General features: G+C 40.2%; 3 protein-coding genes across 3 annotated transcripts in view; all 3 read right to left on the reverse strand.

Annotated features, from left to right (window-relative positions):
* Positions 1-6,575, reverse strand: part of kifbp (kinesin family binding protein) — a 7,113-nt gene extending 538 nt beyond the window's left edge. Inside the window, exons 1-13 of the mRNA XM_079181187.1 lie at positions 6,113-6,575; positions 5,708-5,806; positions 5,067-5,146; positions 4,816-4,874; positions 4,441-4,565; positions 4,080-4,173; positions 3,741-3,853; positions 3,259-3,408; positions 2,887-2,961; positions 2,126-2,288; positions 1,820-1,994; positions 1,546-1,731; positions 1-973 (exon numbers count right to left, since the gene is read on the reverse strand). The exon at positions 1-973 is cut by the window's left edge and continues 538 nt beyond it. Coding sequence (XP_079037313.1) covers positions 835-973; positions 1,546-1,731; positions 1,820-1,994; positions 2,126-2,288; positions 2,887-2,961; positions 3,259-3,408; positions 3,741-3,853; positions 4,080-4,173; positions 4,441-4,565; positions 4,816-4,874; positions 5,067-5,146; positions 5,708-5,806; positions 6,113-6,568 — 1,914 coding nt within the window. The 5' untranslated portion in view covers positions 6,569-6,575 and the 3' untranslated portion in view covers positions 1-834. The remainder of the gene's footprint in view (positions 974-1,545; positions 1,732-1,819; positions 1,995-2,125; positions 2,289-2,886; positions 2,962-3,258; positions 3,409-3,740; positions 3,854-4,079; positions 4,174-4,440; positions 4,566-4,815; positions 4,875-5,066; positions 5,147-5,707; positions 5,807-6,112) is intronic.
* Positions 6,576-7,332: 757 nt separating this feature from the next.
* Positions 7,333-10,479, reverse strand: mpc1 (mitochondrial pyruvate carrier 1). The gene is made up of 4 exons (XM_079162821.1): positions 10,300-10,479; positions 8,987-9,083; positions 8,731-8,863; positions 7,333-8,178 (listed from the first exon to the last, which is right to left on the reverse strand). The coding sequence occupies exons 1-4, from the start codon at positions 10,372-10,374 to the stop codon at positions 8,151-8,153; spliced, it is 333 nt and encodes a 110-aa protein (XP_079018947.1). The 5' UTR covers positions 10,375-10,479; the 3' UTR covers positions 7,333-8,150.
* A 1,979-nt stretch (positions 10,480-12,458) lies between these two features.
* Positions 12,459-24,494, reverse strand: LOC306713451 (globoside alpha-1,3-N-acetylgalactosaminyltransferase 1-like). Its single transcript, XM_079183133.1, has 12 exons — positions 24,216-24,494; positions 19,800-19,841; positions 19,492-19,545; positions 19,049-19,102; positions 15,821-15,850; positions 15,343-15,477; positions 15,026-15,134; positions 14,633-14,746; positions 14,258-14,371; positions 13,901-14,034; positions 13,442-13,519; positions 12,459-13,210 (listed from the first exon to the last, which is right to left on the reverse strand). The coding sequence occupies exons 1-12, from the start codon at positions 24,278-24,280 to the stop codon at positions 13,063-13,065; spliced, it is 1,077 nt and encodes a 358-aa protein (XP_079039259.1). The 5' UTR covers positions 24,281-24,494; the 3' UTR covers positions 12,459-13,062.
* Positions 24,495-25,171: the final 677 nt, after the last annotated feature.

The raw sequence follows: 25,171 nt of genomic DNA on the forward strand, positions 1-25,171 counted from the left end.
TCAGAGACATAAAGTAGTTGAATAAACTGAATATTAATGAGCTAAAGTGCTTTACACAAAATAAAGCCACATTAAATGAAAACCAATATGATTAACAACAGAGAACGAAGAGTGAAAATGGAGCGCTCCCATATAGCACTTTTCTTTCTGTCTTTTCGACCACTCAAAGCACTTTCACACTACTTGTCATCATTCACACACTGATCAGTCTATCTAATGCTCATACATACTTTGGGGTTAAGTGTCTTGCTCAAGGACACACCGAGCACACAGTGGCCCACAGAAGATAGTGACATCAAATAAAACAAAACATAAAATAAAACTCTGTTATGTACATATCCACCACAAGGATGTTATGGTGACTGTGTTATCCCAAGCAGCTACTGTTTTTTTCTTGCAAAGGGAGCGTCTGACATTTTAGTGATGGACCTAGATTTCTTTCATTTGGGAAGAAAGCATCGATGTGAAGACAAAAACAGGTCAATTCACATTCAATACAAAGAGTTCAACCACTTTCAAATATTTCTTAGTACTATGGGAACGATATTTTCATACACATTTTGAAGAGAGTATATTTACTGTGCTATCTGAATGAAAATGAATTGACCACACATTTTACTTCACATATGTACAGCGTGTAATGGGTTCAAAGGTCTTGTGTAAGCAGCATAAACACTGCACAGAAAAAGACATAAATAAGCCAGAAAGTCTGCCATCCAGTTTCTCTTATTGTTGGGAGTGTACACGGATTATAAAGGTGGTACATTTAGATGGACTGGCTCATTTGGATGTAACACCATTATAGAGCCGCCAGTCAGTGAACAGTGACGTCCTTCAGTTGTTTACCACCATCTTTGCTTTGAGGCGGTTGATTTTGAGAGGAAGCAGGCCGACCATCTCTCTGCTCAGCTCCAGCTCCGTCTCCACAGTGGCTGTTGCCTCCGGGTGGGCCTCACAGTACTGCACCACGTATCTAGACAAGTGATGGTCAACACATTACACAGGTGAACAACATGGCAACTAGGAGCACGTGAACTGTAAAAGCACACCTCCAGGTTCACTCATTTCAACATCTTTGAATAAAATCCTTTCTATTTCAAATACATCCGTCTTTAATTTGTCCTTATGCTTCCACATTGAAGCTGGAGTGCAGGACTTTTACATATAAACGGATGACTTTTTTCTTTATTTCTCACAGTGTATTGGAGTTGTGGTGTCTGGAGTCTGTGGCGACTTTCCCCGCTGGCGCATGTATGCCTGCATACACTTTAAATCCTTACTCTTCACACCAGGTGTCTTTTTCTATTTGGAGCATCCACTCCATATCTAAGTTTCCGCCATACTCCTAGCTGCTGCTCTGTGGCTATGGTCTCTCCCAAATAGTAATTACTCTCACCGCCAGAGTGGGAAGACAAAAATTCCACACTCCAACTTCAACATCAACTTCTTACTGTCATTGCGTAGAGTACATCTGTTGAGAGCACATTGTTCAATACGCAAAGTGTTCGGATAGATCACCGTGAGTTAACAAATATATCTTCTTACTTGTAGTGTTCCAGAGATTTGTCGAGGTTTTCCAGCTGAGCAGAGGGTGAAGAGCTGATCAGGCGGCTGTGGAGTCGGGCCACTCTGAAGCGGGCCACCAGAGCCGGTCTGAGCACCTCCTCCTCCAGGTGCTCTGGTTGCTTCCCCTCTGGAGAACACAGAGAGTCCAGGAACATCTGGAAGTATCTGGAGAGGAGAACAGAGGACTTCAAATATTGATTGAATAAATGTAGATGCACAGAAACATCTGGGTCGTCCACACACACACACTCACTTGGCAGAGGCAGAGCAGAGATGGTTGAATTTCTTAATGGTGTGGCTATCTAGAGACTCGGAATCAGCTTGTCTGTTGGCCAGCGTCAGTTTCAGGTCCATCATTTCATTGTAGATCTCAGCCAACTCAAACATCATCTGTCTGCGGATCATTAGGTAGTACTGGGCGTTCAAGTCTGTAGGGAGAATCAGAGAAAGTCAGTTTTCTTTTATATCTTTTTCAAATGAAATCTTTTTTTTCTTTTTATATTCAAAGAGACAAAAAAAAAGAAAAAAAGAAACTTTAAAAACAAAGTTTGCGCAGTACCATTGCAGACTGGCTCTAGCATGTCAACTCTGCGTTTGTGCATTTTGCAGCGTCGCTCCAGATCCTCTTCAAAGAAAGAGAGGGCCCGGAACAGAGCGCTGTGATCCTGCAAGATCTCTATGTGGTCCGTCACGTAGCCGTCCATCTGGAAATAGTCCTTGGCCTGCAAGAACGAGTGTAAGGACGGAGACAGTTTAACATGTTTAGCAGTTAAAAACCAAACAGTGGGTTCAACCCGTAGGGCTTATTTTCATAAATATAAACCTTTCTGGATGAAGAAAAAGGACTTCACATCCAATCAGATATTTATTTATTTACAGTACGAAATTCTTCTGAGGTGTAACTCTGCCATTGTTACCAGCTTAACATTATACACCAGGATGGTTGAGGACTTTAGGAACAATAAAGTGGCACCAGTGTAGTGAAGAACATCTGCAGCTATCTGCTTGGCACATTCACTGATGTGTCAAGTCAAGCAAATTCAAGTTTGTTAGCCCAACATCACATACAATATATCAATGGGCTTCACAGCCCACAGACTGCGCTGGGAGGTGAACACAAACAGCAAAGCATAAAAGCATCTGTTTGCATCTGGTCTTTTTTTTTTTTTACCAGTCATCTGCTGGTGTGGTGGCGACTTCAATAACTCAGCTACTTGGGAATTTGTCCAACACAGTTCTAGTGTGTGTGTGTGTGTGTGTGTGTGTGTGTGTGTGTGTGTGTGTGTGTGTGTGTGTGTGTGTGTGTGTGTGTGTATATACCTGTGTGACATAATTCTGTCCCACCAGAAAAACAGCTCTGGCCTCAGTGAATTCCAACGGTAGCAGACAGTGCACCTGGAAAACAGAAAGCAGAGACTTCAATCTCATCTTCTACAATAGGTTGAGTATTCATGTTAAATCTGTATTTGTTGTCTGGATTATAGATATGGAGAGATACTATCACATACAATGTTATATTACCAATACATGACATAAATAAATAGCTATTTGTAACGTATTATTAATAAATGGAAGCATTAATGCCGCTTCTGACACAGAGATAATGGTGATTTATGATAAGGCGTAGCAGCAGAACGTCATCCTAATAAACATAGTAAAAAACATTACTAGCAGCACTAGCAGTGTATAGACCTTCTCTTCCAGACTAGCAATGGAGTCGAAGGTGTCCTCAGAGCCAAACAGCAGAGCGCTCTTCCTGCCCTTCTCTTCCTCCTCCTCTTCACGTCTCCTCGCTATCTTCAACTCATCTTGACGATCAGTGTCGAGCTCGCCAATGCTGTCCTGGTCACAAACACACGTGGACGCACATTTTAAGACGCTCTCAATACAATTGTGTAGATCTAAGCTAAGAGACATGTGGACATTTCAACGGAAACGTACAGATACCACAGCAGAAACAAAAAGGTTTAAGTGCTAATCCTTAAAATGATTGTATCTAAGCATCATCTTTGGTGCAAACTTGTTCTTCCTTGGGTTGTCTGCTAATAAAGTTGAGGTTCTCTTTCCTTGAGCCATGGTGGCTTTCACTGCTCAGATGAGAGGTGTGGACTGGACTATAAACATTTTACACAGCCTCACAAGAGTAACCAACACACATTACAATCATGCCGTACCTCGAGCAGCTTCTTAGAGTCCTGCAGGATGTTGAGACAATATTTGATCCAACATCTTGCAATCTCTGCTCTCTTCTGTCTGAGCTGCTCCCTGCGCTCACTCTCCGTCTCGCCTGGGTCACACAAAGGGTGAAAAAGGGATGTTAAGATATGCTGGAGGAGAGGGAGGGAATGATTGATCTATCTGGATGAAGTGAGAGGGAGTGGAGGAGGAGGAGGAGAGAGGTAGGATTGGTTGTGCAACGCTTTGCTAAACAGTTTTGTTCACTCTCGCCGGACTCATTATAGTTGATTAAAACTATAGAATACAAAGGAAATAAGTACACGAATGACACTCACTCTCCTGTGCTGCGGCCTCAGAAGGAACCTCTCCCGCCAAACCTGATATGACAGTAGCTGCTGAGAGGCAATGTCTGCCTTCCATGTATCGGCCCTAGAAATCACACGCAAACACTTACACAACAGATCTTACAAATATAGATATACATGTGATTTCTACAACCAAACTTCTTGCCCTGTAATCAAAATCAATTGACTCCATGTCAAGTCTGAAAAATGTAAAATGTGTAAAAGCAAGGCAGAATAGATTTATTTCTTTAGATAGATTAAACCATTTTAGATGATAACAAACTAAATCCTTAAAAGATGTTAGGTTTTAAATCACTTGTTTGTAATAAATGTAAATCAACATGGGCCCTACCTTAGTGATGTAATACTGTGACAGTGTGGCAGCATTCAGAGCCCACTCCATTGGACTGAACTGATTTAACTGTAACTGTCTCTGCAGGGTGCTGTGGCAGTAGATGGCAGCACGCTCAGTTTCACCTGGAAGACGAAACACCACAGTTATTGTTACCATCAAGTGAAGCAAAACACTAACACAACAAGAGTCACAAACATGAATCAAGTTCAGAGGCGCACTTCAGAAATGCCTCAAATGGATGTCAATGGATTATAAATATATTTGAATTTCTTTATATTTAAATATTATTGAATACATTTTACATTTGCTTTTAAGTATTTATTTTACACATGTACTGTTGTGCTGATTTGATTGAAACCAGGTTAGACTCACCAAGGTTTTTATAGACTTGAGCAAGGTAGTACATGGTGTGAGTGTAGGCCAACTCAAACCTTTGAAAGAAAGCGTGAAATGATTTATGGGACAAGGCCGAGCATAATTGACACAAGTTAAAAATCGAACCCGGGGTTTGCTGAATGAACGACCACGATCATGCAAACTTTGGGACAATAGTATTAATATAAACAGGTGGGACGTCTGTACATTTAAACGTGTTATGTGGGCTGTTGGAGTTCACAAGTTACCTCTTGGTCCTTTCCTGATGTGTCAGCAGGTTCTCCTCAGTAGTGAAGTACTCCGTCATATCGGTAGGTGGAGTCCCGTCCTGAAAAAACACAACAACTCCATAATCTTGTCCTTCTAGCCGTAGCAGGACACTAAAACTCGTCAGTCAGTTTGCCTTTTGAATGCTGGCGACAGTTAATTCATTTCTAACTTAATTTCTCCCTTTTTTTGCTACCTAGTGCTCTGTATTCACAATCCATCTTATTTTGAGGGAAGAATTTAATTTCAAGCATATTGTAAGCACCTGTAAAAAATTCAGAGAATTCAGAAAAATGCAATGTCAACGGCACACAAACAATTTAACACCCTGTCTTGTCAACACTCCACCTGTTGACGGTGAGGCAAATTGACGATGAAGTGCGCAGAAATGTCAATTTATTACCCAATACAGTGTATCGGGTTTGTATGTATGCTCTCAAGTGTTTGTCATGACAGTCAGATGATAGACGGGTTGTGAGACTGTGAAGAAGCAGGATAATCACGTTAAGAAGCAAACAGTTGCATAGCAGTGATCTTTCCTCCCTCTATAGTCTCTCCTGTCATCCATCAGTCAACGTAACAGCAGCTTCAAGTAAACAGTCGCACAGGACAACAACTTTACCTCCTTCATGTAACGTTGGTAGATGGATTCTGCTGTTTCAAGGAATCCCTGAGCCGTCTCAGTCTCATCCCGGCCTGCCCACAGGATACCCAACTGGTTCTGATAACACAAGCATCATGTGATCATGCACTACAGTAGATTGATTATTTCATCATTAGTGAATGGGATGTGGTTCTTGTTAGTAATTATGGCACAAATATATCAATAGGATATAAAAACTAATGTATGTAAAAGGGGAAAGGATGTAAACAGGCCTACGGCGCTCCTTAAATGGAGTTATTGATCATGACATTGCTGATTTTATTATGGTTTATTATGGTTCGTCTCTAGCAAGTCGTTCACAACCCATCATGACTTACATGTATCTGTATAGCATGACTGAGGATAAGTTAACGTGAACGTTACCCTGCCATGGATAAACAGCGACACGTTCTCCGACGACACACTGCATCTCTCGAGCAGTTTCATGCAGTTCATCAGATGCTCCTGCCCGGCTGACAGCTCCTCTGTGTCCACATGGTTGACGCCCAGGTAGTACTCGACAGCCCCGAGTTTAGCGGCCCGCAGCCCAGCCGGCGAGTCGCCGCTGAAGCCCCCACCGAGCCCGTCCTCCCTCTGCCCGTCCACCGGCGGCTCTGTCGGCCGCTGTTCGCCGCTCTCTGCGCCGCTTTCCTCTTCACCGTCGCCGGCCTCGAAGCTCTTGAGCGAGCAGTATATCTCTCGGAGGAGCTCCCTGGCCTTGTATTTGGAGCGGAACGGGTCGTTTTCGGGGTCATTTCGTGATTCTACAACTGTGAGATTCTGGGCGTTGGTGAATTTGTCGCAAACTGCTCTCCACTCATCGCTGCTCACAGACGCCATGTTGGTCTTCTTCTTTGTCGTTTAGCTCTCACAACAGGGTTCTTGATGTCGCACTGCTGCCATCTACTGGAAGTACTTAGGTTACCTTTCTATGTCAATTTATCTCAAAGATGTATGCGAGCTTAATTTACTTGAATATTTGTGTGTCTCCATGGCATCTGTTATGACCAGCAGTGGAATGGAATGTAATAGAGCAAGTTAATACTAACATTATATACTTAAGTACAACTGTGGGGTACATTTTTATACCTCTGCTCCACTACATTTCAGAGGAAAATACATACATAAATCAACTACATTTTCTGTTAGCTACAGTATAGTCCACTTATACTTTATAAAGTATACCTACTACATATATACACCTTAACTTTAATTACAAATTTTAAATGCTGCTTATCCAAGATAATGCATCAGTAATATAGCATTTTATAATGAGCACTTTGATTGCATTTGCTGATAATACCTCTGTACTTTTAGTGAAGTAAAAATGCAGGATAGGAGTTTTGTCTTTTAATTTTTTGTACTTTTTTAAAATGATCTACTACTTCCAAGACTGGGTTTGACAGTCTTGATTGGAAAATTGTTTAATATATTCATCCAGCTCCAAGCCACTAGTTTCCTGTTCATTTGACATGTACTTTCTAACTTTGTTGATAAGATGTGTTTAGTGTTAATTTAACAAGGGCATTACGTTGGAGAGCAAAGTGTTGAGTGTAAACATGGAGCAGTGGCGTCCTTGACTTAAATCACTCGCTGAATTATCTTCAAGTTGCTCATAGACAGTTTATTTGAACAAACCCAGAGAATCAAATCATTAATCAGGGAAAAATAATATTAATTATACAATGGCAATAAATTAATATGAACCACATATGATAACAACACACAGTACATGTTTGGTCAGCACTGACAGAAGCAGCTTGTCTTATTTATTATACTTTCATAAAGCCATGCCAAATCGGGTCCTCTAGTCACACCGTTTTCATTGTACAGTATAACATTTTGCACAACAAACAAAAAGCGTAGCTCTCTGTGTGTGCTCCCTGCTTGAGTAAAGGTTAAAGGATTAAAGTTCAAATGTTTAGCAAGTGATAATCTGCCATTGTGTGGACATCAGAAGATGACTTCAGGCTAAGTTCTCTTTGAAATCACATTCATATTTCAATTACTAAGCAAGTAAGAAAGTAATACAAATAATAATGCTGATGACCTAAAATGAGATGATTGATGACTAAAGATTACTTTGCTGAAAATGTGCAACAGCCACTGTGCAAGGCAGCAAACTGTCAGGCTATTTAGCAAAGTGTACATTGACCCACATCATGTTTTTGTGTGTCAATGTGTGTTGAAATTGAATGTTGCAAAAACACCCCTAAAAAAGACAGAAGTTGACCTAAATTCTTGGAGGAAAAGCATCTGCTTCTGTGCAGTAAAAGTGACTAAAAAGTGGTGCAAGTGCCACAGTTTAGATGATTAGATAAGATGTTTGGATGCATTAGTTTTGATGTTCAGGTTTACGCTGTGATTAAAACAGCATGGTGCCACTCTGCAGTGATCGTTCTGCATCTGCTTCACTCTGCCACTAAGATTGCGTCTTCTTCTTCGCCATGCTGTAGAAATATAGAAACAGTTGTTTACAAACCTATGTCGTCATCATACCAAGTGCTGACAGCATGTCACTCTGAGTTTTACTTTGATAACATTGCTCTTTATCCTAACTCTTTCATTAAGTCATTGGTGAAATAGTGATCTAGGTCAAAAGTCATGGTGGCAAAAATGAAGACCAGGTTAAAAAAATAACTGGAAAGACACTACTATTTTTGGTCATTATCATTTCAAACAAAAAGAAGGACATCATGATCCAAACCTGAACACACAAGCTTGAAGCTTTATGACAAAGCAGATGCTATAATAGTAGCCTGCTAACCTACTTAACATCACTCATATTTCTTAAACTCTTCATAGAAGCTTAAATGGAATTATGACCAACAGAGTGGAGTTTCTCTATGAACAGGTTATTGTGGACCATGACATAAAGCCACCACTTTGAGGAGAATACGACTGAAAGGTTGTGAAAAGTTTGACTAACAGTGTTTCATGACACCTGATCTGTTTACAATGACAACAAAACAAAATAAATCACATCATAGAATATTGCTTACTTGTATTTGATGAGACGACTTCCCTGCACTAGCTGTGCTGCCTCATTGGTCAAATGGCAAGCAAATAGTAGCCAGTTGCGTGGCTGTACCTTGTAGGCGAACCTCATGAAGAGCAGTGAATAGCAGGACAGAGCTGAGAGATAAAACACACAGGCAATCACTTATTTCAGCACTGTCTTCTTATAACACACTTACTTCTATCATATTAAGCATCTAAAGGGGGGGGGGGTTATCAGCACATGTGTCCATGTCTTACCAAAGGTCATCCTGCCACTGATAATCTCAGGGCTCTTCTTCATATCTGTGATGGCAGCTATGGGAAGACCCCAGTTTGCAATAGGACCCCAGAAATGCTGTGAAGGTACACCCAAAATGACGAAATACAGTTGGTTTGGGCAGTATCTTAAGATGGTTGAACAGTAAAACAGAACTATACAATTACAATCACATTGCTTAAATGGTAAAAATCTGTATTGTGAATCCCAAAACAATATAAATTCTAAAAAGTACTGATGTCGAAAAAACATGTCAGTAAAGATGTAAAAATGATACACACATATTGGGTGTGAGACAAACAGAAAGATAGACTTAAACCAACAAGCAGAACGTTTGAGTACTTACCGTGCTTTTGAACAGGATGATTTTTTTCAGGGCCACATAGAAGAGAAAAGAAGAGAAATACAGAAAAGTCAAACTGATGTGACCTAAAGCTGCTGCCACATAAAATAGGCCACGGGTTTGTTTCAGACAATTCACGAATGACAAGAGAACTAGTACAATTTAAAGAGGTCAGGCCCTGCAGGGAGGAACATCACCTGCTTTGATTCCTCATTACTAAATTAGATCATAATGAAATAGGAAGCATTTCAGTACCTAGATGAAAATATGAAACTACAGTTACAGTGAACTGTTTACCACAGTGTTGACACAAGTTAAAGGCAAAGTCAATGATTACTGTGTATTCTCTACACACGATGACAGAAAAAGACCACATAAAAAGCCAAACAAACCCCAGAGCTGGTGCTGAAGGCCACACATAGTTCCTCACCATATCTACAGTGCATTTGTTTGACTTTCTACTTAATTTTTTTATGTTGCAAATGTAAACAAAGATGGCCCCTTGCATCACTGTGTCATAAATCCATCTGTGGATTGCTGCTAATCTGTGGAAAGTGCACACACCGCCCGGGGTGTGTGTATCATGTACACATTAACCAACGTTTGACAACATGTCAAAAAGTAATAAAGCAGTTTTCTCTGCTGGCCTTTGTCTCAATTAACAGCCAAACTCATAAACTTGAGAAACAAGCTAACTGGGGGTTACTTTCTAACGTTACGTTACATTAACGTCCTTGAAAAACTAGCAGAGAATCGAGAGAAACGACGCCAATTTAACAAAAAGTAACACACAAATTGCTTAAAATACTCATTGGATTTTATTAAAACGTTGTCTGAACAAATCGGGACAGTAAACGTAGCTAACGTTATCGAGCTGACACTCGACAACCAACTAGCAAATGTCACGTTAGCATGAGTGCTAATAGAAAATCTAACAGTTTTCATTTTTACATACCTTGTCAAATAATCCCTGAACTCTTTGCTCTTCAAATGGTCAACAGCTTTCCGTGCAATTGTCGCTGCCATGGTTTAACGTTGGGCTGGTGTTTGTTATAGCAAAGAAACGCACTCTTTCTCTGTTGAAGGGCGACTGAAAACTCAGCTCAGAGGACGACTGGTCTGATTTCCGACCATAACATTGGCTCTTTACGACACTGTCGCAATTACGCAGCGCAACCTCAGTCGGTTTAGGCCAAATCCCAGGCCAAATCCCAATGTCCCCCCTAAACCCTCAAACCCTGAACCCTCAAGGACTTACTGACGTCACCTGGTAAGTGGTTGAGTGTGAGAGGCTGTGAGGGCTTGAGATGGTGTAAATAGGAATGGGACAACACTTTGCTGCAACATATCACGTTACCATGAAAACGACAACAAATATGATGTATAATTGTGTGTATTTATTTTATACTTTGTACTCCCTGATTTGAACGTCTTCCAGGATCTTTACTCACAAGATGATAAGTAATTTCATATAATCTATTTACTCGTTTTTGTCAAAACAGCTTCAATGACAAAATCTAATATATGATGAATAAATAAATAAATATTTATAAATATCTGATATTCTCTGATTTCATGTTTATTTTTTGTTCCATCTTTAACCCTTAATGTTTCTGTGTAAATGTAATACTCCAGGCTGAACACACGTGAGCCGCCTTTTTTACGTCTCCATGCATGCAACGTCACATTGCAATGATTTGTGGGTAATTCCCTTAGGCTAAGTCAGCATACCATGCTGACTTGCGGAAAGGGTTCATTAAGGGCTCAAAATGTCTGCGAGAGAGCCCTCAAACACTCGATGATTTGACAACGGGACAACTCTAAACCCTCACGGACTTCGCGGGAGCGCGCCTCAAAATCCGTGAGTCCGTAAGGGGGGACATTGGGATTTGGCCCCAGTCTGCTGCCTGCAACTGATTTATTGGCCCAATCCCAATGTCCCCCCCTGAACCTCAAACCCTCAAACCAAAGGTCTTCAACTAAAATTCCAAAAGGTCCAGATTGAGAAAATCTCCTCGGGCAAAGATCCGGAACATTACAATCATATCTAACATGCGCTATTTAGTGCATAAATATATTCAAGAAGCCTAGTAGTAACAACGTCTCTGTGTAGTCAACAACTGTCAAATCAAATAAAGAAAGTACACAGTATCAATTATATTTTAACAATTATTATTCTCAGTTTTCACATTTAACTGGAGGTATTATAAATAATACAGATAAATGCATTACTAAATGTGCTGCAACATATCACGTTACCATGAAAACGGCAACAAATATGATGTATAATTGTGGGTATTTATTTCATTGTACTCCCTGATTTGAAAGTCTTCCTGGCTCTATTCTTGATGAATAAATAAATAAATATTTATACGTCTGATTTCATGTTTATTTTTTATTCCATCTTTAACCCTTGTTTCTGTGTAAATGTAATATGACAGGCTGAACACACGTGAGCCGTCCTCTTTGTTTACCTCCACTGGTTACCCTGTGTTTAACCTCACATTGCAATGATTTGTGGGTAATTCCCTTAGGCCAGGGGTGTCAAACATACGGCCCGCGGGCCGGATCCGGCCCGCCACGTCATTTTATGTGGCCCGCGAATCCGCCAGCAAAAAAAAATTAATTTAAAAGTCGGACAATATCCGTTGTGTCGCGCACGGCGGAGCTCCTCCCCGATCCGCGCGCGCACACCTCCACCAGCGTATGTGGCAGCACCAGCAGCAGCCCCCCCCGGCCGACAACCAGCCCTTTGGGGGCAACCATGATGCTGATGCGGCCCCAGAGCAACAATGAGTTTGACACCCCTGCCTTAGGCTAAGTTAGCATCCTATGCTGATTTACGGAAAGGGTTCATAAAGGGCTCAAAATGTCTGCAAGAGAGCCCTCAAACACTTGACAATTTGACAGTGGGACATCCCTTGAGGGTTCAGGTTTTGAGGCTGTAGGGTGGGCACTGGGATTGGGCCAGTGACCCCTGCCCTAAACCCTCACGGACTTCGTGGGAGTGCGCCTCAAAGTCCATGAGTCCGAAAGGATTGAGATTGGGATTGGGCCATATAGTTAAACATTAGCCTCCACCCCACAAACCACAAGATACCACATTATCCTTTGTAACCATTTTTATTCAGATACTCCTCTCAACGCAAAATAAACAAGAAATCAAGAAAAATGTGATTACATTTCCAGCCATCAACAGATAATACAATACACACAACGTGATGCCCTACAACATATAAAAAGAAAATGAATGCAATAAAAAGGCAATATACTGTAAATCCCCACAAAAATATATGCAGGTGCACTAAAACAACAGTGTTGTTGCACAAAGTTTACCATCAAAGTCCAGAGTATGTGCACACCTTTAAAAAAGAAAGAAAACAGTTGATACAAAGTGAAAGCTGCAACAGATGCTGAGGTGGTCTGACACCGATAAACAAATAACTGACATGGTGAGGTGAGGTGAAGAACTCCACAAAACAAAGCACATTGTAATACCTGCAGTTCAATTTACCTTGGTTAAACTGTTATTTGGGGGAGACATCTGCCAACCAAAAATACTAAAAAATGTGGTTTGGTTTAAGTTTATTGAAATCCACTTATTTTGATTTAATAATAGATTTGAGTACAGAATAGACAAAGCAACCTATAATAAATATCCCCAGCTATCATTTTTAAATGTAGTTTCATAGTCTTAATGTCATTGACTTGACATCAGTGTCCACCATTGGGCCGCACTTCTGCATAGTTCTTGACCAACTGAGAGATCCTGACGACTTTAATCTCTGACGGTATTGCATCATAGTCTGACCACAGGTACTCTGCAGACAGCACCTTGGTTGGCTTGTTGTACAGCAGGTACCTGCAACACAGAGAGACAGGTAAGCAATGTATATTCAATATCCATGTGTCTAATACTCAAGATGAGATTCTTCAAAAGTCTAATGAATAAAAGAAATGTGATGAAGACTGGCAGATAAAAAAAACATCAGAAATGAGCATATGAGCAGGTTGGACTCTCTTGAAACTTGTTCCTTAAAAATAAGAACAGTAAATTCATTGAAAATGAGGGGATAAATTGGGACACATGTACCTGTTGAGGTGACTCTCTTCCTGCCAAACAGCTTCGATGTTATTCTTAGCATCTTCCTCCGACTGTGTGTAACAGTATCTGATGAAACAAAAGAAGTAGAAGAAGAGTCACTGTAGAGTTTTATTTTGTTTTAAAATACATTTTAACAAAACTTGGTAAATTAGTCATGGCAATCATCTCAAAAACCTATAAGAGGCTTAAATAATGGTCACATAGGTGGCGAAAGCTCAGAAAGTATATTTTTAATATATATAATATATATATATGTATATATTTGTAATTGTGATTTATGTTTATAACAATACTCCAGATGTTAAGGGCAATGGGTTTTACCCACCCAGTGTCTAAATGTGTACCTTAATGTCAGCTCTGTCCAATCATTACTCTCTATCAGTACACTGTCCTTTAATTTAAAAAGCAAAATGAAAATAACTTTAAAAATAATTAGATTTTGGTTACTTGACGAGCTTATACATGTCCTCCAGGTATCCACACCAGATAGCAGCAGTGTAATAGTAGTCTCCTGCATCAGCAGGAATGAAGGCCTTGGATTCGGGCCGGCGCTCATAAGGAAACTCATTCCTATTTGAATGCTGAGAAAAAATAAACATTTTGAATTATGGAATAGGAATGAGAGCCTATAGCTGTTACCTGTGACGGCAGTCAATGCTGTGGCTGATCCTGCATAACACATGGTGTAATCGGTGAATCAATGAAAACATACAACAAATCGATCACATAACCTTATTATTAAGATAAAATGATAAAAACTTCCATTAACTTGGCATGCATATAAGGTAGGAAACGGAGTAAAACCTTGTAGCCACGGTGAAGCACAGCAGTCAGCCGACTGAAAGTCTCGGCTCCAACCCTGTTGTGAAAGATACTGTCGATGTCCATCATATAAAGATAGTCTGCTTCATTACGGATCTGAAAACATTACAGTTGAGATGTGAGATTGACTGCACCACGCAGAGACTCAACTGCGTGACCAAAACATTTGATTTAAGAGAACCATATTATATTTTGTGCCCCTCAGTGAGGGATGGCACTAATGACAGAGCTGTTCATGAATCCATATGTTGTTGTTTTTCTTTTGTAAGAACTAGTATGATCATTAAACAACTAAGCTATGAAAATTTGAAAGCAATAGCTACTGACTGCAACCATTTTGTGCATTTCACTTCTTACCTGTTTGTCGATGGTGAGGGTGGCCCATTTCATCCTACCAAGCACTACTTCCTGCCAGCGCTTGGCACTAGGGACAGTGATAACTGAGATATTCCGGCCCTTACCTAGTTTAATCTGACAAACACAGACAAACACACAATACTTACATGTGTATTTGTGTACATTTATTTTTGGTTTGAGTCTCATAAATATGAATAGTTAATCAATATGAAAACACCAGTCTTAACCTTTAAAGTGGCTTATTTGTCCAACGGTTTCTGGATCACAACAAAGTAACAGTGAACTAAAAACGTTATTTTGCAGCACAGAATTTATTGTTAAATGGGTATCAGTTAAGCTGTGTAGCAGCCATGCACAACACTACTTTCAACATAGTAAGAAACAAAAACTCACTGGGGGGACATCTCCTTTGTTGTCTGTGAAGATGTAATAAGTGACCCTGAAGTCAACAAGAAAGTGCTTTTCAGCCGACTCCAGGAAGCCCTTTAGGAAACGTGTGTATCTGTTTGGAAGGAAAGAAGCGAGCCGTAAAGATTAACAATTAGAAAAGGCAAAACAAGAAAAACAACACCATGCAAAAGATAGTAGTATTTACAGTATGTGAAGTAGCTTTACATTTTCAGATTTAGATGTTATATTTCAGCCTGAAGCAATGGGTCATGTCAAACCTCACTCCTATAATATCCTGTGAGAATATCCTGTGTACCTACTTGCCAACAGCAAATAACACCACAGCAACTCTTGGGTCCATTTTCTTATAGATTGAATCGATAACCACTGGATCAAAGGTTCCCTCCCAAACCAGAGGAGCATTCCAGTTTGTCACTGAGTTCACATCAGTACGTCTTGGGAGAACAAATACATTGTGGATTCAGACTTTTGTAAGCATTTCCAGGTCTTAGTCCAGCTATGATCAGTAGTTTGTCTCTGTATGTTCAATATTCAATAAGTTGTGGTAGAAGATAAATTATCACTTTACATCTCAGCATATATACAATTCATTAAAACATGCAAAATGTTGGGTTTCACCAGTTACAATCACATAAAATGGCAGAACATTTTAAGAAAGTGAAGTCTGATCTTTGACTTTGTGAAGGAGATATGTTCATCATTGATTATTCTATCAAATGTTATCATGTATACATTTTACACAGGAGAATAATGTGATATGTGTTTTTATTAGCTTACCCGATCTGTGCTGGCTGAGGATATGTAAGTCTGGAAAAAAGAGCAAAGATTAATTTCAATGTATCTTTACTATTCCAAAGACGACATAAATACAGTACAACAAATACAAAAGATCAATACAACAAAGATAAACATCAAAAACAACCATAAAGAAACAATACCAGAGGACCAGACATTGTCATGTCATGGTGCTGTGTCAAACCAACTGCTGTGTGCTGTGTTTCCAAACTCCTGATGAGCATGCTGCAATGTTTTTGTTGTGAGGTAAAAGTACTAACCACTAATCTTGTGTTGTCCTTGTAAAATAATACCCAATAATGTGTTTCACTGCTGTGTTCACTGTGGGAATTAGCAATTGTTGATTACGGTTGATTACAGTTAAAGCCTAAAGTCCCAGTGTAGTCATTGTCTACTCTGGGGCATAAAACTATCACTGAAAATATGAATCTGAGCTGATGTGAATGTAGCACAATTAAATCTGTGTTATTAGAAATAAAAACTACGTTTGTATCTTGACGTGAAAATATCTAGTTCGAAGTTGATCTGCATTTTTTCCTTCCTTATGTATTTACATAATCCCAGCCAATATTCTTAGGTACAGCCACACAACAATCAATGATCTTGATTTATTTACTTAAGTGGGAATAGTCATGGGAAGTAAACCATAACACTACAGGTGTTGTGGGTTGTGTTGGACCACATCAACCCTTCTTTCAAAAGTTTCCCGGGACATCAATTGAAGAATGAGACTTTTACAGTCTCAGGCCAACCTGATAAAGAGGAATTGCTCATCCACTATACCTCTGAAGTAGTAAGTTCAGTAGCTGTAACAGTAATCATGCACTGAAAAAAATGTGGTGTTGGATTTACTTAATTATTTTTAGGTAAGTGGTTGCACGAAATAAATGTATCTAAATCCAGATATATATTTTAAGTTGACTTTACTTAATTTATATTCATAATTTTACCTCAACTATTTTGAGTAAAGTTTACTCACTATGTTCATGTTCAGTATACTCAAATGTATTATGTAACCTCAATTACTATTTACCTTTTTTGTTTTAGTAGATTGAGATCAATTTAATGGTTTAATTTCTACAAACTAAAATTAAGTTTGATTTAGTTAAACATTTTTAGCTATTACTAGTATCGTAACTTTCAATTAGTGCTGTGCGATATGACCCAAAATGTATATAATGGTATTTTGCATAACTTTGACGGTACCACGGTATATCACGGTATTCTTTTCAAACTTTTACACCTCACCATAAGGCCAAGCGTGCAGAAAACAAACACTCTTATTTCAATGCTTTCGCAGCACTGGTTTAGGAATGCAGTCTTTTCAGCATTTTCAATTGTTAAAATCGACCGGAGATTTTCACACAGATTCTCATGAGATCTGCTCTATTATGTCTTTCCTTGTCTCTCCTCCCTTTGTCACGGTGTGGGTACATCTCACTGGAGTAAGGAAACGTTTCAGAATACCCTTATTTGATTGGCTAAACTGCATCACGTGACGTGATTTACAACGCATTGGTCGGCGTTTTTCCTGCACCGCTTAACAAGCGCCTTAACAAGCGCCGTAAATGCTGGAAAGGAGCGTGAATGAGTGCGTTGCATAAGGCAAAGGCCCGGAACCCACTGAAAACGGGTCCGCGGCGACCCACCAGTTGAGAATCTCTGGTCTGCAGGATCGTGACGAGCGGTGAACAGCTGTTCGTGTGGCGTGTCTTCCGTCTCTTCCGCTTTCCTTCACCTACATTCCCCTGGGTCCTAAGTCCCTCCCTTTACAGCGTCTTATCACCCTCTATATACCAACGTACATCTATTACAAATGCCACACATATTAAACGTAATCAGCGTTGCATATGTGTCAAACTCTGTCGGTGCATCTCCGGTCTGTCTATGTTCATCCTGCATCAATTTGTTCTGTTCTTTAATGTAACGTTGTGCACGTGATGAGCCTCTCCCAGCTGTTAGCAGACTGTTGTGCTAGCAGGCGAGTGAGCTGTACCCAGCATGCAGTTCGGCGGTGACATTTTATAAATGTACAATTATTAGTGTTACAAATTGTTTCTATGTCACAAACTGTTGTGTCGTGGTGTTTTGCCCTGTTAAATAGCGTTAGTTGTGGGTTATTCATTGTTGTGTTATAAAGTTAGAACCATGATCAAGGGTCCCTCTCAATACAGTTCATAGAACTAGAGTGAAAACAATCCCGCCTCCAGAATTTGAATTTCTAGCAGTCTGCCCATGCGCAGACAGGAAAACGTGTGGAAATTAAATTGTACATATTTTTTTCTCATTACTTTTACCTGAATGGAATTAACTCATTTTAAACGAGCGCAGAACATTTTGAGATTAATTAAAAAAGATACGTAGGATTCAATTACACATTAAAATCGATTAAATAAACTAAATTAAGACATGTAACATTTACAAGGGGGTCGAATCATTTTTTTCAGTGTGTATGTTTATACATATGTACTGGTCGATTCTGATACTATATATCCTGGTCTCTGACTGTACTATTTTAATTGTATGTTTTACAACATGTATTTATATTGTGTTTTGTCATTTCTGTGGATAGAAAGGACAAAACATGCCAAGGCGTCAGCTAATGGGGATCCAGTTAATAAAAAATAAACAATAATTAATCACCCCACTATTTAAACTATCTTTGAGGAAACCACAGGTGTGGCATGCGGTTTGAAATAATTATCTTCACAAGCAACATTTTTAGAAATGTGGCTTGCAGAAAATACTAGTTTTGCTTGATCTACATAATACAATTAATTTGACTTTACTTGCAAATGTGTTTTTTTTTATATACAATAAAATAAGTATAGTTAGATTACATTACATTACAGTCATTTAGCAGACGCTTTTATCCAAAGCGACTTACAATAAGTGTATTCAACATCGGTATTCAAGAGAACTACTAGTCACCAGAAGTCATGAGTGCATAACCTTTGCTAAACAAATATTTAAGAGCATAAACCAGAGCAAATATACAGTGCAGAAACAGAGTTACATTGAGTTACAATCTCGAAGATTTTTTGTTCCCTTTGGTCGCACCTAAATAAGCTGTTTTAGCATTTCACTTCCCAGAAAGAATGTTTTTTTCAGGGCCATGACGTGAACCAGAGTCTTATCAAGTGTAAATGGAAAGCTGTCTTTGAGCGGGCGGTTTTCTCTCTGTTGGTGAAAAGAAAAGTTCATCCTCACCCAGATTCCATTTTGAGTTCGCCGATCTTCCAGCTGTCTTTGTCCGGGCAAAGACTTAAAAAAGAAACACAAAATATGTATTCATAACATGAGAAATTCATACAGTATGAAACTTCCTGGAACTGTTGGGCAGAGACAGGATTAATGAGCACTTACAAAGTGTGTCATTTAATTTAGAAGGTGATATGGTGCAAGCAGGATATTTTTATTGCATACCAGCAGCAGAGGCGCGATAAGTTTAACATATTGTTACGGCAAATACCAGCAAAGGCTAGAAAGCATGTTTCTCTTTCATATTCTTTGTCATCTATTTTGAATAACAACATCGGAAATTTCTGTTTTGTTCACCTTGGCAGCACCTATGTAAATACGCTGCTATGTAAATACGCTGCTTTGTAAATAAGCTGCTGTTTTGGTTGGTGAAAAGAAAAGTTCATCCTCACCCAGTTTGCTTTTTGTGGTCTTCGATCCTCATGCTGCCTTTGTCTGGGCAACGACTTAAAAAAGAAACACACAATATTTATTCATAATATGACAAATTCATACAGTATGAAACTTCCTGGAACTGTTGGGCAGAGACAGGATTAATGAGTACTTACAAGGTGTGTAATTTAATTTAGAAAGTTTTATATTCACTCCAGACAGTGGCTATATGTACTGTGACCAGTTCCGTGGCTCTAATTAATTTACTCTATGGTTAGTATCTGATGCATGCATTTGAAATGACACACGCTGTCTTCAGTGACATTACCAGAAGGATGAGATGTTTGACCCCTGGTGGATATACAGGATCCTGTGAAGACACACGGATACAAAAAATGAATACATTGGTACTTACAAGTTTTACACATAATTAAACTTGTTGTTGTTGTTTGTGTTTTTTTTAAGAAACACTGGTGTTTTTTTGTATTTTTACTCGTCTGATAATCTTTTTCTGCCTTTTGTTGGTTTTAGGGGTTTTTCAACACGTAAACAGTGAAGACGGATCGCAGAACTCAAGCTTTATATTTGATTAGTTTTCTGATTCACCATCTGGTTTAAATATATTAATTGTAGATCTGGGCCCTGTTCCTCGTACGTGGCTAACTGAGTTAGCCGGATAATTTTCAGGATGAGATTACATAAGTGAGGCTTTTCGGTTCCTCGAAGCAAGTTTGGAAAAATCACCATAGCAACACATCCATAAGCCTGAACCTGAACCTGCTCCAGAGCAGGCTTGAGCTAGATCCGCTGGATAAACTGCCACTCCCCCGGGGAAAAGTGTCAGCTCCCTTCCTCAGAGATCCATCGATGAGGAAGCGATATTAGTCAGATTAGCGTTTTATAGGGAGAGAGTTCTTCGAGATCGCCAAGATCCGTTATCACATCATGATGACTTCATGTACGAGCGCTATCGATTCTGCCGACAAGGAATCATTTATTTAAAGACCTTCTCGAGCCGTACATTGAACACCACACGCCATCTACTGTCTCACAGACTGGATGCAGCCTCGCGCTTTTTTGCGAGTGCTTCATGTTTGTACAGTGTCGGTGATGCGGAGAACATCGGGAAAGCCGTTGCATGCCGTGTTGTTCATAAAGTTTATTTGGCGCTTAATAAACTTATGGATGTGTTCATTACATCACCATGGCACATGTTGTATTGACTCACGATTCTGAATAATGTTTTTGTGCTTAGTGTTTACTTGCTCCCGTGTCCTCTTGATGGCTGGTTGAACTACATGATGGTTGAAAGCACTCATAATGATATGACAGTATTATTAGTACACCATAGCATTTTGTCTCTCATAGTTGAGGTATACCTATGATGAAAATTACAGGCCTCTCTCATCTTTTTAAGTGGGAGAACTTGCACAATTGGTGGCTGACTAAATACTTTTTTTCCCCACTGTACATGCCTACACAAGAGCAACAGACAGCTCTCACTGACATCATTGCACACCTTGAGAAACAGCACACACCACGTGCACCCAACATGCACACTTATGCTAAATTCTCTGATGGTTCATTCAAAAACATGCCTTTGACCACAGTTGTAGTTAGCGGAGTAGCATTGTCATTTCTTGTTGATTCAGGGGCTACTCATTCGGTTATCCAACAAAAGTTCTTCCCTCATCAAAAGATGAGCGGCAGATATGTGTATTCTCAAGGGGCTTCAGGTTTAACTGTAACTGAAAAATTCACGGTTCCACTGACAAGTGTTCACATTGACGAAACAGATCCTATTCCCGAGGTCAGAGTAAAACACTCTTTTTACTGTCTCCACTGTGTCCAATAAATCTGATGGGGAGGGATTTGATGTGTTCTTTGGGGATAAGTTTACTCTCTACATCAACAGGACTACAGGTAGTCAGACAAAGACAGGGGTTAACTATGACTTACCTACAGACTGACTCAGACCCACTTTTTGTGTATCAGTGGAAAATCCCCTGCATACAAGCCTTTCAACTCACTCAGACTGTTACGAGCTGTGTGTCTCCACACGCTCAGCGCATGCGTTCAGACCATCTGCACTGCACATCACATCTTTCACGCGGTCCAGACAAACCATAAGACAAAATGTTTTTTGCTGATTTAAATGACAAACTCGTCTGTTGCACGTTGTTCTGGTCTACACATAAATCTGCTGTGTCTGTCTCTCTCACTCCAGGGCAGCAGCCTTCCTTCCTGATGGCTGACTCTTACCCACACATCTCACTGTCGAAAGCCTCGACTGATCAATGGAGAGACTTGGGTCCCTTTGTCGCCACCTGTGAACGTTTGACTGACTGGCAGTCAACAGCAGATCTGGCAGTTTTAAAATCAAGATCTACGGGTTTCTTTAAGCGCTCCTGTGTTCTTACAACACCGGCATTGCGCTCTGTCTATGTTTTTGACACAGATCATTCAAATGATGAACACACTGACACATTTGTGACTGACGTCTCCTCTATTTCTCCTGCCCTCGGCTCCGTTCCAGCGTCGTTATGGGCAGTGCATAAATATAATGTGGGACTCATCAACAACTGTCAACCTGTCGTCATCACTCCAAGGTCTGATTTCCGACCTCACAAACATCAGTATCCACTGCGACAAGAGGCCGTTGACGGTATCACACCAGTTTTTGACTCACTGCTTAAAGCAGGTGTCATTATTCCATGTCCTGACCTCTTGGACACCCCTCTGATCAACTGCAACATGATAATGTATGTAGATGGGTCTGCCTCTCGCGATCCATCAACTGGGGAAAGTAATGTGGGTTATGCTGTTGTCTCGGACTCTGCTGTGCTGTCTTCAGGTCCTCTGCCATGTCACCTCTCTCATCGCACTAACCAAAGCATGTAAACTCGCGGAAGGTAAAACTGTCACAGTTCACACTGACTCTCGCTATGCATTTGGGGTGGTCCATGACTTTGGCGCTCTTTGGAAACATAGGAATTTCCTTAAGTCTGACGGTAAGCCAGTCTTGCACCACACACTCATTGCTGAACTGTTAGAATCCATTTTGCTGCCTTCAGCTATTGCTGTGTGCAAATGTGCAGCACACACGTCTAACACAGATAACGTGTCATGAGGAAATGCTCGTGCAGACACAGCCGCAAAGGCCGCTGCACGACTTCCTGTCTCCACTTCCTCTGCTCTCATGTTTTCATGTGTCTCACACCCTTCTTCTCTTACAGCAATGCAGTCTCTCTCTACAACAGAGGAAAAGTGCCGTTGGTCAGCATCAGGTTGTACCTACACGGACGGACATTGGTTGGGCCCTGATGCTAAACCTTGTCTGCCCTCGCATTACTTCGGTCACTATGCTAAGTTGACTCATGGGTTAGACCATGGGTGTGACCCTGGATGACCAACTGTCATTCACAGCAAGTATTGCATCGGTTACACGCTCCTGCAGATTCCTGCTGTAAAACTTCAGGAGGATTCGCCCCTTCCTCACTGATGAGACGGCGCAGGTGCTAATCCAGGCTCTTGTCATCTCCCGCCTGGACTACTGCAACTCTCTACTTGCCGGAGCCCCGGCGTCGGCCATCAGACCGCTGGAGCTTGTCCAGAAAGCTGCAGCTCGCCTGGTGTTCAATCGCCCCAAGTTCTCCCACACAACTTCCCTTCTCCGTTCTCTACACTGGCTCCCTGTAAGCGCTCGCATCCAGTTTAAGACTCTGGTGCTAGCCTACAGGGCAGTGAAAGGAACAGCTCCGGCCTATCTCCAGGCCATGGCCAAGCCCTACACCCCCGCCCGACCACTTCGCTCTGCTGCTTTGGGGCGATTGGTTAATTGCCTCGTCGCTCAGAGGTCCCTGCGGCCGATTGACCCGGTCGCGGCCTTTTTCTGTCCTGGCGCCACAGTGGTGGAATGAACTCCCCACTGACATCAGGACAGCAGAGTCACTGCCCATCTTTCGGCGCAGGTTGAAAACTAAAAAAATATTTCTGATTCATTCTTGTTACATACGTATGCTTTAGTACATTCAATAAATTAAAAATCTGTGATTCTATATTGAAATACTGTTTATGTGAAAATTCATTCTAACTAAATAAAAGTTCATAATTTATGTAATGCCCCCTGTTGCTGGTGTTTTTTAGGTCAGTGTGTTCTGAGTGACATGCATGTTTTCTGAATGAGAATTTGTTGCCAGTGATCGGTGGAACGAGCTTATTTTGAGACGTGTATGAAGTGTTTTGTTGGTCTGAGTGAGTTTTGGAGGTTAGATTAACTGTTTGGCCAAAATGAATCTTGGTAATGCAGACTGTATGAAGAGTTTTGCAAATGTGGTTTCAGTATTGAACACTGCTTGTTAGCAATTGAAAAAAACTGTAATGAACAGCACTGAATACGTTTCCCATATCTGACTCAGGCTCAACGGTAAATGTGCACATTCTATATATATCCTTTGGACATTAATTTTTACATCCCCTGGATTGAAATGGAGAGAATAAAACACATTGCCTTCACTAACGTTACTATGTTGTGGGTGGAACATTACTTGAATTCTACTCTTCCTGTGGTTCAGTGTTAATTATTTAGTGTATTTTGACACTATGTTCTCTATGTGATACAACTGCTCCTTCTTTCAAGAATAAATATCCTGATTATTGATTTCACACTTGGTGTCGAGTAGAATTTTTCAGCCTTTTATTTCCTTGATAGTAGGTTGTGGTGTAAAGTAAATAAAAGTCTTACCCAGAAAAGATGAGAAGACCGGCAAGACCTCCCAAAATACAGTTCCTTGTGATGAAGTGCAACATATCAACTCTGTGGATAATTTATAATCTATGTTTGAAACAATATTGAACAACAGAAAAACAAAATAAGAGACTAAACTAAGAGCACTGTCCATACGCTTATTCCTGTAGTGTAAAATAGCAGACAGTAGAGTTGGTGTTTACGACACCTGTTACGACAGAGGGCGAGGTTCTACTGAGCATGAAGGAAGATCAACGGTGTGACGACTCTCATGAATGTAATTTCCCTTCCTGTTTTATTTTTTTATTCACTTACACATGTTTACTCAGTTACTTTACTGCCTTTGTCTAGTTTCCTTTGTCTAGCATATTCCATTGTTCCATATTGTTTGTCCGTGCACAGAAAACCCCCCTAGTGGTGAGATAGTGACACCTGCTGGCCGTTTTAACTATAACACACGTTACAAAATAAAATTAGTTCGTAAAAAATACACTTATCTCACATTTGCGTACAAGTGCTTTGACAATAAATACAGTTAAGCATCTAACTAAATGTGTAGGAAGTTTGAATGTGTATAAATGTGTGTTTATGGCAGCATGTGAGTGGTTTATAACTAGAAAAGGTCAAATTTCAAAAGAAGCGTGCGTCAGCAGGGCAATATACCAGCCTAAAGAATGTCGTATTCAGCCAGGAGCAATAGAAAGTTCAAATTTCATGTCTGTTCAGTTGCAAAATTACATTTCTTTGTGTTAAATAAAAAAATTATAATTTCTATACTCTATTTAGCTATGAAAATAGATAAAAACTCATTTAAGACAAGAGACAAATGTCAGCCTGTGGTCATAACTGATTTTTCCATATTCAGAGAACTCGTTTGTTCATTAACATTTCCTCCACTTTGTACAGGGCTATTGAACCTGGATAGATGATATATTCACAGCAATGTAGTATCG

This window comes from Pholis gunnellus (genome assembly GCF_910591455.1).
Source record: "Pholis gunnellus genome assembly, chromosome: 1".
In the NCBI taxonomy this organism is placed as follows: domain Eukaryota; kingdom Metazoa; phylum Chordata; class Actinopteri; order Perciformes; family Pholidae; genus Pholis; species Pholis gunnellus.